This window comes from Rhinolophus sinicus, linkage group LG01 (genome assembly GCF_036562045.2).
Source record: "Rhinolophus sinicus isolate RSC01 linkage group LG01, ASM3656204v1, whole genome shotgun sequence".
NCBI lineage: Eukaryota > Metazoa > Chordata > Mammalia > Chiroptera > Rhinolophidae > Rhinolophus > Rhinolophus sinicus.
In genome coordinates this window covers 23,065,375-23,084,763 of record NC_133751.1, presented here as the reverse complement: position 1 = coordinate 23,084,763, position 19,389 = coordinate 23,065,375, and the positions used below count along the sequence as shown (strand labels likewise).

Here is a 19,389-nt window from a genome sequence, read left to right as displayed (position 1 = left end):
TGAATTAAAATACATTAATTGTTGAAAGTATCTGGCTATAGCTGAAGGATTCTAAATTCTTTGAACTAGTAATAGTTAATGTAGAAATGCAGCAAACTTACCTTTTAATATTGAAACACCAACGGCTAAATGATTTTTTTAAATTATATATGGTAAACAGGTGTTTCCCTACAAAAATAATGCTGTCTTGATTCCCTGAAATAAAATTCAAATATTTATGTGAAATATGGAGATAATTTTCACTCTTAACAGTCACTGACCAAGGCACAGCATTTTTGATTTTGAAAAGAGAGTTTGCCTGAAACACTGAAATAGTTTATTCATTTGTTAATTGGCTATTCAATTACTCAGTCTTTTCCAGTCACATTTACCATATTTTGTGCAAACTGACATGCTTCTCAGTGCATTATTTATGAAAACAAAACAAAACAAAAAACAGCTAGTTCACTGTTTTGATGTTCACATAAGCACTTTTTATTGGGTACTAATTAACCACCCTCCCCAATCTTGCACCCCTTGCTTGCCCCAATATATTATTTACCCTTGGAATAAAGAACACAAAGTCAGTCTGATTGAATCTCACTGAGCATTTTAGTAACTGAATTGGAAAGTTTTCAAAATTCCCTGGGGTACCGGAAATATGTTCATTACGAGAGAGAGCTAAGTGCTTTGTGACTGTGTTATGAATTAAATTAAGGAAAGTAACTATTTCCATTAATAAAACATTTAGAGGTGTGATTCTCTTTTATTAGTATCTTTACCACTACAACATACTTATTGATGCAATTTTTAATTTTAAAGTATGTTTTATGCTGACTTATACTGCAAAACTAATAACATTTGATTTGCACTGTTAGGTCAATATTGTATTATAGTAAATGAAAAATTTTCAGATTTTATCAGTTCTGACAATTACAAATAAACAATGTAAAAGTTTAAGAAAATATTCAAATACTACCTTTTAAAATATGCCCCCACCCTATATTAATTACGTATCTATAAGTAGTATTTTTAATTTTGACTTAACTTTAAAACCCATCACTAGTATTATTTGTGAGTTGTTGCCAGTCTAAACTCCTAGGATGGGCTGTTGGATCTGAACACATGCTGAGAAATCCTTGTGTAGAGCTACCTTATCCTAAGCACAAGGACATCTGGCTCAGAATTGTTAAGAGGGATACCCAAGGATGGGGAAGGCTGTTTGGGGGAATAATGAGGGATACTCTGTGCATGATGGAGATACCAAGATCCATACTGGGGAGAAGAGAGTGGCAGAGAACCCATCCTGAGAGCCGTATATGAGGTCTGACAATTAAGTTCGTGAACTTGCCCCCGTGTGCTTACATTGGCAGCACTGTACAAACAGCTTGTTAAGATTTCCTAACCTTGGTATATCAGTGTCTCACACCTGTGTTCATGTCAAAGTGTGGTCGTGTCTTGCTGAGTGTCATTCATTATTGTTGTTGCGTGTTTTGTATGCTGTCGCGAGAATGTCTGAGCTTGAATTAGAGCAATGAACAAACATTAAATTTCTTGCTAAAATTGGCAAGAGTTGACGTGAAATCAGGGACATGTTAGTCCAAGTTTATGGGAGTGATGCCATGAAGAAAATGGTAGTGTACAAATGGATTAGACGTTTTCTGAGAGGAGAGAATGCATGACTGATGAAGAGAGTTCAGGGTGGCCAGTAACAAGCAGAACTGACAAAACATTGCAAAAATTCATCGAATTGTGCGTTAAAATCATTGGCTGACTGTGAGAAGCATAGCAGATCAAGTAAACATTGATAAAGAAACAGTTAGGAAAATCTTAACTGAAAATCTTGGCATGAGAAAGGTGTGTACAAAAATGGTCCCAAAGGAGCTCACCGATGAACAAGAGCAAGGGAGAGTCAAAGTTTGCCAAGACCTTTTGAAGAGGCAAGATGATGTTTTCAGCTATGTTATTACTGGTGATAAACATGGGTGTACCAATATGTCCCTGAAACAAAGCATCAATGTGCACAATGGAAGTCAGCCAATTCTCCACAACCAAAAAATTCTGTCAATCTAAATCAGGGGTGTCCAAACATTTTTCAATGTTTTTCACCAAGGGCCATATGCGGTAAAATACACAAACAGCCGGGCCACTCAATCGTGGTGAAGTACGTATTGCCTCACCTGGTTTATTTAAATAACTAAATATATTATTGGAATTTGCTGCGGGCCAATAAAAACTGAATTGCGGGCCGCAGTTTGGACACTCCTGATCTAAATCAAGAGTCAAAACAATGTTGCTAACATTTTTTTAATATCAGAGGGATTATTCATTATGAATTTGTACCAACTGGACAAACAGTTAACCAAGTTTACTATTTGGAAGGGCTGCAAAGGCTGCATGAAAAAGTTAGACGACCTGAATTTTTCACCAACAATTCATAGCTCTTGCATCACGACAATGCACCAGCTCACACGGCACTGTCTGTGAGGGAGTTTGCATCCAGTAAACAAATAACTGTATTGGAACACTCTCCCTACTCACCTGATCTGGCCCCCAGTGACTTCTTTCTTTACCCGAAGATATAGGAACTATTGAAAGGAAGACATTTTGATGACATTCAGGACATCAAGAGTAATGCAATGATCGCTCTGGTGGTCATTCCAGATAAAGAGTTCCAAATTGCTTTGAAGGGTGGACTAGGCACTGGTGTTGGGGCCTAGCTTCCCAAGGGGAGTACTTTGAAGATGACCATAGTGAAATTGAGCAATGAGGTATGCAGCAGTTTTACTAGGATGCGATCTTGGATGTAATTGTCAGACGTTGTATACGCACTATGGCCTACTGGAAGAAGAGCAAACCACTCTCTGATACATCCCTAGACTAGGTCCTAATATGGTGTATTTTGATTAACAAAATAGAAGGAAAGAAAAATAACAGCAAGCTTGAGAAAGAGGATCCTGCAGGTTGACCCTCCATGATGCCTCCATGTTCAGGAGAGGGATAAACTGAGAGCTAGCTAAGAGCTTCTCACTGACAAAGGACGGCAAAACACAATAGCTTATGGCAAAAACATTCACTCTAAACAAAACTCTGTGTTTTGTACACTGTGACGACAGTGAAATTCATCAGCTGCATTAATTTCTTTTACCACTGATATGGTTTGTAAGCCCCAAACTCCAAGCAAACTTTTTGAGTAACAATGGCCCGTTCCCTTTATTCTACCATTCCTTCCTCTTTCACGCAACATCTTTTAAAGACCTGTATATATATCAATCAGGAACTGGAAATAGTGAAATGCTAATTGCAGAGATTAGAACACAGGGAAAATAAAATTGAATTGACTTTTTCCAACGACACTGGATTCTTGAATATTAAATACCAAGCATCAGGAAAGGAGGAAAAGAATGAGAGATTATAAAAGCTCTTCACAAAGCAGTATGTGACATTTCTTTTCTCCCTTATTTCTATTTCATTCTTGTAACTCAGACACTAACGTTTCATTGTTTTGCTCATGTCCCACCTTTCTATTGTAATTAATTCAATAAACATGTATTGATCACCTATAATGTTTAAGGCAATATGGGAAATAAAAGGATAAGTATAAAACCAGACCTCAAGGAATTTGTGAACTTTTTACACTAAAATCTTTTAAAATTTTTCAACAGTCTCACCCCATAGGAAATTTCTCTTTTTGCCTTCCGTATCTTCAACTAGTCTACAATATGATGCTTATTATTGTTTGAATTTTTAGAAGACAGAATTTCTGTAATAACCTTATTAACGATCTAGCTTTTCTAAAATCTCTGAAAATCTCTTTTGTTGACTTACTGAGTCAAATATTTAGCATGTAATCTTGAAAAACTTACATCATTACTTGAGCCTTGTTTTTCTCACATTGTTGGGCTGAGTTATCAGTGACAAATGAGAGTGATAAAGGCTGTCTCTCTCCATGCTTAAGTCCATGGAAGACATTATTTATCAATCATGCTGTTGTTTCTGCTGTGCTCAAACTTAACCTCAGAATATTTCTTAACAGAGTGCTCAGGGAAGTCCCTACCAATTAAAACTACCACTCTTGGTATATCCTGGCTTGAATATAGGAGTTCTCATTTAAATATGTTATCTGATTCTACTGTATGATAACTTCCTCTTAAAAATGTAGTACCAACTGAGAGTTTGGTTTTTGCCCAATCTTTTCTTTTATGTTTTCTTATTGTCCCAGGCTCCTAGAAAACTCCTGGTTGTAAGTTTGACCATAGTTGACATATTAGCTAGATTCATTTACTCTGGTTTGAAGAGTTTTATTACATCTGAAAATTATTATAAACTGCATCAAATACTTTATACAAAATGTCAACTTCTAAGTAATGAGAAAAATGTTTCAGTGATTATTCTTTGTATGACATTTATTAAAGTCTCATAGGATATCAATTTCAACTCAGAGTAATCCAGAATATTGGTGTGCTGACTGATTTAGAATTTTACATATAGTAATTGAAAATGTCATAATTTTTTTTTTTAATATGTGAATTTATGATTAGAGCAAAGGTCTTGTCCATCGTTGGTTATTTCACAAGCCTCCTTTTAAATAGCAGGTAGAATTATACAGAAAAACGGACAAGAAAAAGTTTCCTAATATTGTTCCTGGAGAAATAAAACCCAGCCTCTTAGATAATCTCTGGGAGGGGGGTGAGAGGGAATGCAGGAAAAATAATTCTATCATATAGTACTAAGCTTTGTAAATTCAAGATGAGAATGAAGAAAAAATAAATCACAGAAATGGGGGGAAATTCTCTTAGAATCCAGGACATCAAAGAGTGGTGCTGACATAAGGGAATGTTAGGAATCAAGGTCAAAAACAAGAATTAATAGGAATAACAAGTACTTCACCCATTAAGCAATAAATACACTGTAAAAATTAGCAAAATTCAAAGAATCTGACTTACCTTTCTCTTAACTGGGTCTGTTACATATTTGTTTTAATTAAAACAGTCGGCTCCATTAACCTTATAATTGTCCAGTTTTATTTACACAGATGGGAACGATTTTGCCAGAAATGATATGTTTTTGTTCTTTTAAATTTGCATACCATGACTTTACAAAGTTGGAAATATTTGCCAATCATAATTTTTAAGTTTTATTGATAGGTATTCTGCAATTTCAAAGTTTTATATTTACAGGTAAAATTATATTATTTTTAATTCTAGGGAAATTAAAAAATAATAAGAAAATTATGTTTTCTAGGAAGAAAGTAAGCAATGTCATATCTATTACACTGAGAAATAAAGGAGAAAAACATTCAACTGTGTGGCATGAAAGAGGGGGCAGGAGAAGATTATACGTGCTGAGATAATATTAATATGAACCTTTAAGAGTCTCTACCTTGGTGGCGAGGGTGGGGCACTAAAGCAAGCAATATGAATACTGCTTACAAACACGTTTAAATTTCTGTAAGAGCATTTGCATTTCACATTTTATGTTTCAATCACAATGCAATGTTTTTTTTAAATTAAACTACTTATTTAAAATGATTGTAGAGTCACGTACTGTTGTACAAAACAATGCAGAGAGATCTTATGTATTCTGTACCCCATTTCCCCCAAGTAAAATTTTATGAAACTATAGGACAATATCATCCAATATACTCACATTGATACAGCGCATTGCCATCTCCACAACAATCCTTTATGTTGCCCTTTATTAGCTGTCCTCAACTTCCCTCTTTCACCTCCTTAAACCCTAGTAACCACTAATCACCTTTTCTATAATTTTGTCATTGCAAAACTGTTTTGTCAATGGAATCATGTAATATGTAACTTTCTAGGCTTGACTTTTGACTCAGCATAATTCTCTGGAGATCCACCTAGGTTGTTGCGTGTATCAATAGTGTGTTCCATTTTATTACTGGATAGTCTTCTGTGATACAGATGTACCACAGTTTGTTTATTTGACTGTTGAAAGACATCAGGTTGTTTCCAGTTTTTTGGCTATTAGGAGGAATAAAGCTGCTATGAACATCTGTGTTCAGATTTTGGTATAAACATGTTTTCATTTCAATAGGATGAATGTACAGGTATAAAATTGCTGAGTTATGTGGTAGTTGCATTTTTAGTGTTTTTGAAAACTGCTAAACTGTTTTCCAGCATGGCTATGTTCCACTAGCAACATGTGAGTAATTCGTTTTTCTCCAGTCTCACCAGCATTTTGTGTTGTCATTGTATTTTATCATAATCATTCTCATAGGTACTTAGTGGTATCTAATTGTGGATTGTTTCACAATCGTGTGGAACATTGTTCATGTGCTTATTTTCTATCACCCATATTTTTTGGTGAAATGTCTGTTCATGTGTTTTGCCCATTTTCTAATTGAATTTTTTTTTATTGAGTTTTGCGTGTTCTGTATATATTCTTTAACCCCATTCAGCTCATTTAGTAAGAAAACAGTCCTTTCTTTCACTTTCAACTATAATAAATTCATTTTAAAATTTCTTAAAGCAAAAAGACTTAAACTATCTACCTAGGTCTAAAGGAGAGAAAGTTACATGGAATAAATGCTGGGTGTTGATTGATTTTATCCCTGGTTTCCTTCAGGCATTTTCAGTTCAATATAGAATAATAAAATTTCTGCAAAATTAGAAAACATGATTCATGATTATGGTCATTAAGTTTGAACTGATAATGATTCTGTTTTAGTGTCTTATTATTTCGTTTAAGGAACTAAATGATACATGACTTGAAATTGTGTAGCTTGTTTGAATCATCGTATTTTAGAGTATTATTTATGTTGTCACAAATAATTTTCTCACAATCCTCAGAGGGAAAATTGCGTATATCTAGATTTGCACCTGTCTTAGTTTAAAGTTACATATTGCTGTTAAATGCAATCATAACAGCAAATAAAATTTCTCTTGATATTGTTTATTGTATTGACTATCATTTATATGGTTGTGTTCTTAAATTTCTGCCAGTTTAAGGTATCTCATTTCAAACTGTGCAAGTATCATAAAAAGAAAGATGTGAAATATAAAATGGGTTGTCTTGATTTTGGTAATGCATGCTTTATAGCTTCCACATAGGATTGACCAAAACAAAGTAGAAAAAAGATATTGCATTGTTGTTCTTCCAAAAATGTCCATCGAAGAAAGAAATGTTCCCTGAAAATCTTTTTCTGTCCTTGTATATTCATGAACCTAACCAGGCACAATCTTAGGGAGTTAGAATGATTGGGGTTTTATCAAGACTAAAAGAGTGTTCTGTTGTGAAGAATTGGCACTCTTCATCTTGAAGAGAAAAAATAAGCCCATGCTAAATTTCAAAAATGTCCCTAGATGAGAGCATTTCCACCATTCCATGTCCTCTGTTGCAGACATTCTTTAATGAGTAGAGTGGGTACATGCTTGGGATTTGTCTAATCCCACTGAATGGCACCCCCACCCCCACAATAGCCCAGGCTAGTCATGTGATGACAGATGATAAAAACATGAATCGTGGGCTCACTTCACCTCTCAATGGCTATTGTCCTTACAAAAATGACATTAGGTCATATTTAGTTGTGAAACAGAAGAACTTTCAAACCTATAATAAATCATCAAGATATTTCAAAGTAGCTAATTAAGGGCTGGCCCGGTGGCTCAGGTGGTTGGAGAACCATGCTCTGAATGCCAAGGTCGCTGGTTTGATTCCCACGTGGCCCAGTGAGCTGCACCTTCTACAGCTAAGATTGTGACAATGGCTCTCCCTGGAGCTGGGCTGCCTGAGTAGCCGGAGGTTGGCGTGAGCTGCCGTGAGCTGCTGTGAGCAGCCCACAGCGACCGATTGCTTCAGCTGGGGGCAGCACAAGGCTCATAATACCAGCATGGGGCAGGGAGCTGCACCCTACAACTAGACTGAGAAACAACTGCTTGAACCAGAGTGGGGGGGTGGAAAAAGGGGAGGGGAAGCTAATTAACATTTCTCTAAAACAATGTCAACATATCTATGCACAGAGGTCATTACATCGTTCCCATGTACTAGAGGTCAAACCTTAAGTGGGGGAGCCCCATGGGCATAGTATGTTTTCAAATTCTGTATTTGAGTTTATCATAGTAAACAGAATGGACTTAAGTATAATGTTTCTTTTTTGGACCTGCATTTTTCCTCTGAGATTTAAAAATATCAGAGATACAATGTGTAAAGGCTAAAAAAATGCCACTTTTGATAAAGCCCATGTTAAAGATCCATTAAGGGCTATAATTTTGAATGGACAACATTTTGTTGTTACTGGTAGAAATCCCCTTGAGAATTTTTCTTAATATTAGCATTCATATAGTAGGATTATCCATGAATAGTTAAAATTTTGCATGGTGGTTCCAAAGATATTTTAGTCACTTGCATTTTTATGTTCTATATATATATTTTTTTATTTCACAAAGTTTTTCTTGTGTTTTATAGTTGCTATGTCCCCATGTCCTATGAGAGATAGTTCCCTTGACCTCTTATATCTTCAGATTCCCACAACTCACAAGTCAATGATATTCTCTTTCCAAGTCTATGAACTCTGGGACTCCTGTTACCCTCTGCGATTTGAGTTCCATGTAAGTCAAGGAATGGAATGGCTTGCTTGCATCACTGAACTGATGATGTATTCTGTAGACTATTTGTATTTGGATGGGCAAAATCTTTAGAAATAAGTGTGGTTTCAAAAACACATTAAGTTTTCCATAAAAAAATTACAGTGTATTACCCACAACTTTCCATAAGCAGAGAGGTGCCACCTTCCACATACCTTTTGAAATAAGTGAATTATCAATATGTTTAAATGATCCCTTTTATAGTTAAGTACTATGCCAGTTGTCCTGAGGGAAAGCTAGATAAATCAAAGCCCCTGGCTTGCAAATATTACTTAATAATGTATTTGAAATTATCAGTTACTATCCAGGAATCACAGTGGTACAAGACTGAGGATGTAGCTAGACGCTTAATGAGAGCTTTCACTTCTTCTGCTTTCCCTCAAAGACTAACTGATGTGTGTAGCATTAAATATGAGACTTACAAACCTGTGAAATCATTATGTAGCTGGTGGTTGCTTAACACACTGCATTTGATACCCTTGGATATGTGTTTTGTTTTGTTTTTAAAGAAATAACATTATATTAGAAGAGCTTGCAGCAGAGAAGCAAAAATGTCTACTTAGTGATGTATTTTCTTGGGTTCGTGGCAGGAGGATTAGATTAAGTGACATGTAATTTCATAATACATGAAATAAACATGGCCTTTCATGTCAGGCCCATTCTAAAAACGAGAAAGATACATATTTGAGTTAAAAACTACATGATTGTGATGTGAACTTCTCTGCAAAATCATCACCTTAAACTTGCTAAAATATACCATCTACCCTTTATTATTGATCATATGGGATAATGACTGTGTTAGAGTCTTGTGAGGATTACAGAAAACAGAAAACAGCAACTAGATGTATGGATTTACCCACGGTATTCTTGTCAGGGCATATCTCGTTACAAAGAAGCCCTATCTTAGGGATGCAATCACAGCTATAATTACAAATGAAAGTACAGTTAGGCCTCACTAAAAATCTGGGATTTTAAAAGTCAGCAATTGATGAATGAAAGCTAGTTTGTCTATCTTTTTCTATTGATCTATATCAATCTATCTGTATGTGTATGTATGTACAAGTTTGGACAATTAAGTTCATGAACTCATCCTAGAAAAAGTGCTACATACCTCATTGCTGAATATCACTATGGTCACCTTTGAAGTACTCCCCTTGGGAAACTATACACCAATTCCAGTGCCTAGTCCACCCTTCAAAGCAATTTTGGAACTTTTTCTGGAATGACCATCAGAGCTATTATTGTATTACCCTTAATATCCTGAATGTCATCAAAATGTCTTCCTTTCAATATTTCCTTTATCTTTAGGTAAAGAAAGAAGTCATTGGGGGCCAGATCAGGTGAGTAGGGAGGGTGTTCCAATACAGTTATTTGTTTACTGGCTAAAAATTCCCTCACAGACAGTGCTGTGTGAGCTGGTGCATTGTCGAGATGCAAGAGCCATGAATTGTTGGCTAAAAGTTCAGGTCGTTTTTATCTAACTTTTTCATACCACCTTTTCAGCACTTCCAAATAGTAAACTTGGTTAACTGTTTGTCCAGTTGGTACAAATTCATAATGAATAATTTATCTGATATCAAAAAAGGTTAGCAACATGGTTGCAAAAAGTTCATGAACTTAATTGTCAGACCTTATATGTATGTATGCATGCATGCATGTATGTATGTATGCATGTATGCAGGTATCCATCAGTATATGTTCCATTATCTTCTCTTTCTGTCTGACTTAGAATTGTTATCTTAACCACTAAGACTGCATACTCCTTCAGCACAACTTCCTTAGCCTAATGACCTCATTCCCAGTTTTTGAATGAGGGTCTGACATTTCAAATCAACCTTTTTCAGCTTGATCTGTGAGCCTTGAGGGAGGAATAGGTATGGCGTAGAGTCAAATGCCACATGTTGAATATTGTTGTCCTTAGAAAGGGATATAGATGGAGTGAGCAGTGAAAGACACCTCATCTAAATAGGCACCTTAATCACAACACGCTTAGAACTAGAATTATCTTTCTCTTCTCCACACACTTCCTCAACCCATGTCCACACCATTCCTGTCTTCTTTGTATCCCTAGCTTCATGAGTAGTTTTAGCATTCATCTAGTTATCCAATCAAAAAGGATAGGAGACATGGCTGATTTTTCTTCCTTATCTCCACATATCCAATCAGCTCTTGAAGGCTGATGACTCATTGATTTTGTGACATAAGTGCTATTCATTCACTCACTGGAAATTCATAGGTATTATTTTATTTCAATATCAAAAAAAGCATAAGTTAAATATAGTATCCATATTTTATAGATGAGGAAATAGAGACTTAGAGCAGTAAAATAACTTAAAGTGACCTAGATGTAAAAGACAAAATAGGGATTTTAGCCTGGGCACTCTGACTCTGGAAACATGTCTTCAGTAAGTAGTCCCTTTCCTAGTCTAACAGATTAGAATATTTGTAACCAGGAGAGTCAGGGAAACTTGGACTTGCCACAGTTATTTACTCCTAATGTTACCCCAATTAATGGGCAAATTATTGATTAATTCTTACCTTAGTCAACTGGAAGAAAGCTAGCTGGATAGCGATAAAGTAATGACTATTCAATTCTATGTCTGTATTACTCCCTGCCTCTATTTCCTTTTCCATCCAGGATTCCTTACCATCTTGGTACGCAGAATGCCTGGCTCCGTTCAAGTCTTGGGTTTCTGCTCTATGAGGGATTGAAAGCACAAGTTTAATAACATCTAACCCTACTTAAACTAAATTTAGGAGTACTACTATCTAGAAATAAAATATAGAGAAAGAGGCCCAATTTATTAATCATTCCCATATAATTTTTTAATTAAAGTTTATTGGGGGGACAATTAGGGGCAGGGAATTGTATAATTTTAATTTCATTCTTTCTTTCTTTTTTTGTTTATCCAACTTGGACTATACTTCAGAGTTGGTTAATCATTGCAGTCTTTTCCTCAATATTTAGAATAGAACAATCTTTATTCTTTACAAATATTTGTTCATGATAATTGTGTGCCCAAGTCTTCATGAGTATGTTTGTGTATATGAGTATCTAGGTGGGGAAGAGTATAAGCTGTATAACTAGAGTAGAGCTCCTGCTAATTCAACGTGAATAATAAGCATCTGATTGTTGAATATTTGTTCTTATGACATTGATGGCCAAAGCTGTGATTTATTTGATGTTTATTCTTGTTCACATTCACATAGAAATCTATAAACAATTTTGCAGTGTCCCACTTCCTGATTCATTTTATAGCAATATATTTACAGAGACAGTTTGAATTGTATATGCAAAATGTTTTCCATTCAACATTATAGGACCTTGATTTATGATCTGTGTTAATTATTTTCTAGAGAAAATATAATTTGCCATGTTGGACACTATTTTGTATAGTGTTCTTAACCTTTCTTCTCTTTAACCAATTCAAAACTTAGCCTTTTCCTAGGTTTTAAAAATAACTTTATTAGGGCACATAGCACATTCTGCTTTATAAATGTAGTCAGCTCATTATTTTCATTGTTCAAGTTTTAGAGTAACTCTCATAGTGACAGCATACCTGAATTAAGGTAAAGCACTATTAAACTGATTGAATCTTATGTTTATTTCCCTGTTTTATACTTTTAACAGTATTTTTCTTTGTTTTATAAACTTTAGAATTAAACTGGTGGATGTATTCATTAGGCATTCTGAGGGACATATCGTACATGCCAGTAAATCTTACAGATTTTAAAGCAGTCCACATTTTTGTCTATTGATTCTAAAAAAATGAAAACTTTAACTCAAATTTTTTATATCAACTACAACATGACATTCTAAGCAAATTTTGTGTTGTACTCTTATCTCTGTAGTAAAAAAAAAAAGGCATATTGAAATTATTTGATAAATATCCTGCTTAATTCCTTAATTAAAAACAAATTTGTTTCTGTTGATGTTGCTTTATAGTAGCTGAATAAAAGAAATAACAAATTATGTTTCAAAAAATAACAAATTTTAATCCGCTCCCTTAAGTACGGGAATTTATTAGAGAATTACTGCAGTAAGAATGATGTTGGCTTCTACCATATCTGTGGTGATAGAAATCATGAAAAATGACTGGATTGGGATAGTTTTAAAAGGGGTGTGAATTTGATTTGGTGAAGGGATAGATGTGAGATGTGAGGAAAAGGGGAAGAAAAGATTAATACAAGTTTCTTGGCCTAAGTAACTAGGAGGAATAATTCCATTTACTGAGACTTGAAAGACTATATAGGAGCAGTTGTTCTTTATTATGTTATATTTGATTGCCTATTAGATATATTAAATTGTCAAATATATATATATATATATGTTTCTGGGGTCCAGGAGAGATAAGCAGATGGGAGATATAAATCTGAAGCCACCAGAACATAGGTAGTAGAACATAGATAGTTAGTAAAGCTATCTTAAAAGATCATCTAAGTGATTCAGCAATTCCAATTTTGGATATATTTTAAAGGAAAAAAAAAAATGACTATCATATAGAGATATCTGCATTCCTATGTTCACTGCAAGATTATTTATAATAGCCGAGACATGTAAACAATCTAAGTGTACACTAAGATAAATGGATAAAAAAAAATTGAGAGTATACACACACACACACACACACACACACACACACACACACATTTCCCTCATTTTCAGGCCCATGGGTGTGAGGGAAGCATAGACTGCAAGGATTGTAGGAGAATCAACCCTTGATGAGAGATAGGTTTTAGTTTGAGCAATAAAACAAACATTCAATGTTGAGTTTGAGGTAAAGGAGATTTTTATAGCAATCAGCCATGATTTCTGGAGCGAATAGTAGAAAGATTCAGGAAGGAGAATGTGGTAGAAGGGGTAATATACGGGAATATTCAGAGCTCTGAGTAGATAAGAGCCTGAGGTATATATAGTATTGAGAGACCTGAGTTGCTCATACTGATTGCATAGATAGGGTGAAGAATGCAATTTGTGTTAGCTAATAAAAATTAGGTAAGGATTTAAGGGAATCGAGCTTTAAGTCTTGAGGAGACACAATGGAAGTGAAAATTCATCTCTTAAAGTCTTAACCTCTATGACCTCAGAATGTAACTGTATTTGGAGATAGAGTTTTAAATTAAATGATTTTTTTTTAGGATGGGCCCTAATCCAATATGATTGATGTTTTATGTTCACTCTGGGTAGTGAACACACAATGTGATATATAGATGATGTATTACAGAATTGTACACTTGAAACCTATGTAATTTTACTAACCATTGTCACCTCAATAAATTTTAATAAGAAGAAAGAAAGAAGGAAGGAAGGAAGGAAGGAAGGAAGGAAGGAAGGAAGGAAGGAAGGAAGGAAGGAAGGAAGGAAGGAAGGAAGAAAGAAAGAAAGAAAAAAGAAAGAAAGGAAGAAAGAAAAGATTAGGATACACACACATATAAACTGAAGACCTTATGAAGACACAGAAAAAAACACAAAAAACAATCATCTACAAGCCAGGGAGAGAAGCTTCAGAAGAAACCAAACCTGCCAATACCTTGACTTCAGACTTTTAGACTGCAGAATTTTGAGAAAATAAATTTCTGTTGCGTTAAGCCACCCAGTGTGCTATTCTTTCTGCAGTCGTAGCAAACAAATACATCTCCCTCCGCCATCTCTTTTTCTGTTTCCTTTTCTGTAATTCCTTTTATTCAGATCTTGGAACTTGTGAATTAATCTTCAAGTTATCTTTTATCTCCTATTCTCTCGTTGTCTTTTTTTTACTGTATCTTCATGTATGTGCCTTTATGTTCCAATAGTTATATTGAAATTTTTACCTATGCTACCACATATTTATTTTTCAAGATGTTTTTTCTTGTTCTTGTTCATTTTATCCTATTCTTGTTTCATTAATGTTAGTTTTTTATGGTAATGAATATATTGATTAGAGGTTGGAAAAACTTTCCTGCTTTATGCCTTATCACTCACTTTTGATTTTCTTATTTTGTATGTTAGTCTCTATTTTTATTTTTGAAAAAATTCCTCAATTATCAACTGACCCTTTTTTCCTGTTTATTTTTATAGTAATGCACTATAAAACAAATAGATCTGTTTGCCAACTGATGGGTTCTACTGTTCCCATGTGATCAGGCAGTGGCTAAGCTATGTAGGGGAGATGAATAAATGAAGTTTAATTTTGGCATTCTCATTCCATAATACGATAAAATTAGAACAACTGCACTATATAAAATAATGACAAGGAACATTGGCCCTGGAGTTTGTAAATCTGGGGTTGGATCTTAACTGCACCGAAATAGATTTTTCCACCTTGAACAGCCTAAAATTCCTTATCGGTAAAATAAGGTGGTTGGGAGGGTCAAATCAGAAAGTGTCTGACATTTGAAATGCTTTTAGACTATCAAATACTGTAACATTATTCTTACTTCTGAAATGTAACAGTATCTTATCAAATAATGCTTTGATTAATGTTGAAAACCAGAGCATATTAAAAGGTTTCTTAAAACTACAAATATAAATCTATTGTGGAAAAAAAATCAGAACAAAGTTTGCTTCTGTGGCCACAGGGCTGGGATATACTGGAAAAGGGGCATTGAGAGCTTTTTGGGAGCAATAGTAATGTTCTGTATCTTGAGAGGGATGGGATTTTGGTTGTCCAGGTTTACGCATTTGTCAGAATTCAATGGATGATATATTTAAGATGTATGCGTTTGGTTGTATATGAATTTTACCTCAAAAAAGCAAAACCAAAAATGATTATGATACTCTAGTTAGTGAAAAACATGCTAAAATGTTTAGGAATGTAATGTCATGATGTATACAACTTTTAAATGCATCAAAAAATAAGTTGAATTAATGAATAAAAAATAGGTAGATGAATAGAGAACTAATGAGGTGTAATGAGATGTTTATTGTCAAATCTAGGTGGTGTGTATATGAATATTCACTGTAAAAATTATTTTAATATTTCTGTATGTTTGAAAATTTTCATATTTAATGTTGGAAAAGAAAAGACAAAAAACTGAAAATAAAAACAACCTCTCACAGAGGTACGCCTGTTACCAGATCTTCTTTAAGGGGTGATGTATCAACCTAAATGTCTACATTTGTAAAGTAGACAAAATGTAACTACTGGCATTTTAATCTAAAGAGCTTAATAGAAACCCAGAAAGGGGAAATACTGAAAGAGCAGAAGTAAACAAAATTGAAAGCAAAAGAAATCAAGTATTTGAATTTTCAAATAGATAAAATACCTCTCTATCAGCCTAATTAATGAAAGACAAGATACGATGTGTCATTAAATACAATAAAAACAATAGAGAGGTTATACATTGGACAGTTAAAATATTACATTTAATTAATATGTATTTTTATTTCCAACTGGAAATAAAAAACTACTTAAAAATACAGAATAGGAAAAGTGATATCAAATGGCAAATGTGACATGAACAATAAAAGAGGAATTAACAGGAAAAAAGGAAATAACTTTAGAACAAAACTGCATGGGAGGCCGGCCCGGTGGCTCAGGCGGTTAGAGCTCTGTGCTCCTAACTCCAAAGGCTGCCGGTTCGATTCCCACATGGGCCAGTGGGCTCTCAACCACAAGGTTGCCAGTTCAATTCCTCAAGTCCTGCAAGGGATGGTGGGCTGCGCCCCCTGCAACCAGCAACAGCAACTGGACCTGGAGCTGAGCTGCGCCCTCCACAACTAAGACTGAAAGGACAACAACTTGAAGCTGAATGGCACCCTCCACAACTAGGATTGAAAGGACAGCAACTTGACTTGGAAAAAAAGAAAGTCCTTGAAGTACACACTGTTCCCCAATAAAGTCCTGTTCCCCTTTCCCAATAAAATCTTTTTTTTTTTAAAGTAATTGCTCAATAAAATAATAAGAACTACTATTTAAAAAAAAAACTGCATGGGATTTTTCAAAATTTTTTAAATAATGACTCATTTTTATTTTACAAATATTTCTTCAAGATATAAAAAGCAGAGTTTATTACCTAGTTTCTTTTATCAAGAATAAATGTGGTTTTTCTTCCAGTCTTGACCAGAGCAAAACAGAAAGGAAAATATTAGTACTAGTGTCTTGTGAATATAGACACACAGAGCTGAAATAAAACCTTAGGAAATAGTTTGAAATTTTTAAGAATGAAGTGATGAAAAATATCTTAGAAAATAGAGTTTAGTCTACAACCTGCTAAAATTTTTCCTTGGAAAGTGACATAGGTAAAAATATAATAAGTCAATCTGTTATTTGAAAAAAAATTATAGGTAAAATTAGGTTATACCTCTAAATATGCAAACAAGGCTTTAGATAATATGCTTATCTACCTCAACAAAAGCATAAGCTTTTGAAAGAAAATGTACAAGAAAGCCCATATACACTTAAGAGACCCGCTCATCCCAGGCCCTGCTGAGCAAGTAAGCCCTTAATTCGGAAAGCTGTTTAGAGGTGTCCACTCCTGGTTTGAGCTAAATGGCCTGGTCTGGAAAAGTTAACCCAACAATAGGAGTTCTCTTTGAAAAATTTGGGTAACTGAGAAAATGAGGCAGCATCAAGAGCAGGAGCCAAAGCATATATCAAGGTTTTCTATGAAATAAAGTGTGTTGATGTGGCATTTATTCAATTTTAAATCAGAGTCCAGAGCAAGGAAGAGGAACCCTCCTCTGGGAGGAAGAAACCTGGGTTCCAGGTGGCTCTTACCTGTAGTATTTCCATGAATTCTTGCTCTATGAGATTCCTGTCCTTGGGTTTTTATGAGCCATTGTTTGTATTTTCATAATCCTGCTCCCACATTCCTTCTCCACTAACTGCTGTATTATTTAGCTGGCTGTAATGTGCTTCTTTTACTTGAAACCAAAAAAGATCCCCAACTAAACAGGATGAATAAAAACATAAATAATCATTATATACTTGAAGCGCCTGACACATAAGGGCAGATTAAATATTTGCTGAATAAATAGATTATAAACTAGAACATGTGTAATTGATTAAAATTCCAATGTGGAAATAATTCATCATTTCAGACATGTTTTTAAAACAATAAAATTATGGAGAATGATTAACTTTGATACATATCTTACTCTGTAATAAATTATAGCTGGGTAAAAAAAATAAACATTTTAAAAGAGTTTGTTAGTTCTGCTTTTATGAAACAACTCAAAGTTTTATTTTCTACATCTGAAAGTAACTTGCTATTACATGACATTGTTATGGTAGTTTTAATTTATAAAAAAAATAAATATTTGGTGCAATAAATTCTGTGAGGGCTGATATACATTCTATTAAATGAAATAAAGATAAAAATATAACTTTTTCATTCTTGTGGGAATGAACACATTCTTGTGTTCTGTATACCTCTGTATACAGAACACTGTCATGCATGTAAAATATCTACATGCTGGATTTTAAAATACAAAGTAAACTCCTAAATATCATATTTTATTTTCAAAACTCATTTTTATTACAGATTGAATATATTGTTATACAAAAAACAATAGATATCCTATTTATAAAAATCAACGTATTATTTGTGAAAACTATTATAGAGACTTGTTCGAATATAATCACTTTCTATTCATTCCCTAAACTGATTCAATAATTATTTATTTAGTTTTGATAGGCATCACTGTGATGGGCATCAGAGGAGAATACAAAAATGAAAAATAGGTAAACTACTCCTAATAAAAAAGAGGACAGAGTTAATTGTCATTGCAAATAAGTAAAGTTCTTAGCGGGTAAATAATGGAAGAAGATATGCTTTTGAGTTGAATATTAGAGAATGAAATAGAGTACGTTCAGCCAACTGATGTTAATCGACCAAAGTCCTGATGTGATTTGGGCATAATTTATTTTGTCATTTTTATCATTTGTTTCTAGAAATGGAATTACAGGTTGATCAGTGGGAGACTCTGGAGGCAAACAAAAAAGGATTTTAAATGTTCAACGATTGATAACACTGAGGAGAAAACAAAATAAACAGAACTCTGATTTCAGCCTGGTACTGGAAGTAAGTAAATCTGGAAACAACAGTAAATTCCAGACTTCACATTTTTGCCAAATCTTATTGTATGTTTAATTTATACCCCTAAGTTACTGTGACTCATATGATAACTAGTGCACGTTGATAACCTACAGACTATGTGTGAATATGTTGAGAGAGGCAGATGCAGAGCAGAGTCTTTGGAACATGAAATCTGTTGCACTTCGTGTAGTAAGTACTGAACAGACTCCATCCCGCCTTGGGGAGGCCTGATAGGCTAAGCTGAGTCATCTCGGAGCTTGATACGAAATTTATTTTTTTCTGTGTCAAGTGCCTAAAAAATTAAGGATCTGACCCATCATTAATCTTGGCCTTGTTATTCCCAGCTGTCGGCGTTTCCCGTGTGGTCCTCTTACCGAGGACAGGACACCAGATAACTGCAGAGGAAACCGTGATACCTGAGAACGATAGTCATCTCCTTTTTAGTTAGTTTTCAACGCTTTGGAATACATCAAGAAATAAGTCTGAAATAAGTTATGATTATCTCAAGTTTTTAATATTCTTCAACACTTATTCTTACCCCTTTACAAGGGAGTCTGCGATCTAAGGCTCAGGGTACTAACCGGCAAAAGTATTCCAATAGTATTTACTGGCATTTTATGTTCTTTATATTCGTGGCAGGTTAGTTGGTTTCCTATTTATGAAATTTTCTTTTTAAGAATAGATGTAATTTAATTTTAAATTAGCTAATTACTAAAAAACAATAAAATTCATAGTAGAGGTGACACATAGATATGGCAAAAGCATGGAGCTGTTACACAAA

At 34.3% G+C, this 19,389-nt stretch overlaps 1 protein-coding gene across 2 annotated transcripts in view; it reads right to left on the bottom strand.

Annotated features, from left to right (window-relative positions):
• Positions 1 to 17,438, bottom strand: part of SUCNR1 (succinate receptor 1) — a 32,338-nt gene extending 14,900 nt beyond the window's left edge. The window contains exon 1 of one of the 2 annotated variants that reach the window (XM_019732056.2): positions 17,288 to 17,438. Coding sequence is in view for 1 of the 2 variants with exons in the window: in XM_019732058.2 (XP_019587617.2) it covers positions 17,288 to 17,302 (15 nt within the window). In the remaining variant the exon portion in view is untranslated. The remainder of the gene's footprint in view (positions 1 to 17,287) is intronic. The other variant, XM_019732058.2, reaches the window with a different exon arrangement.
• Positions 17,439 to 19,389: the final 1,951 nt, after the last annotated feature.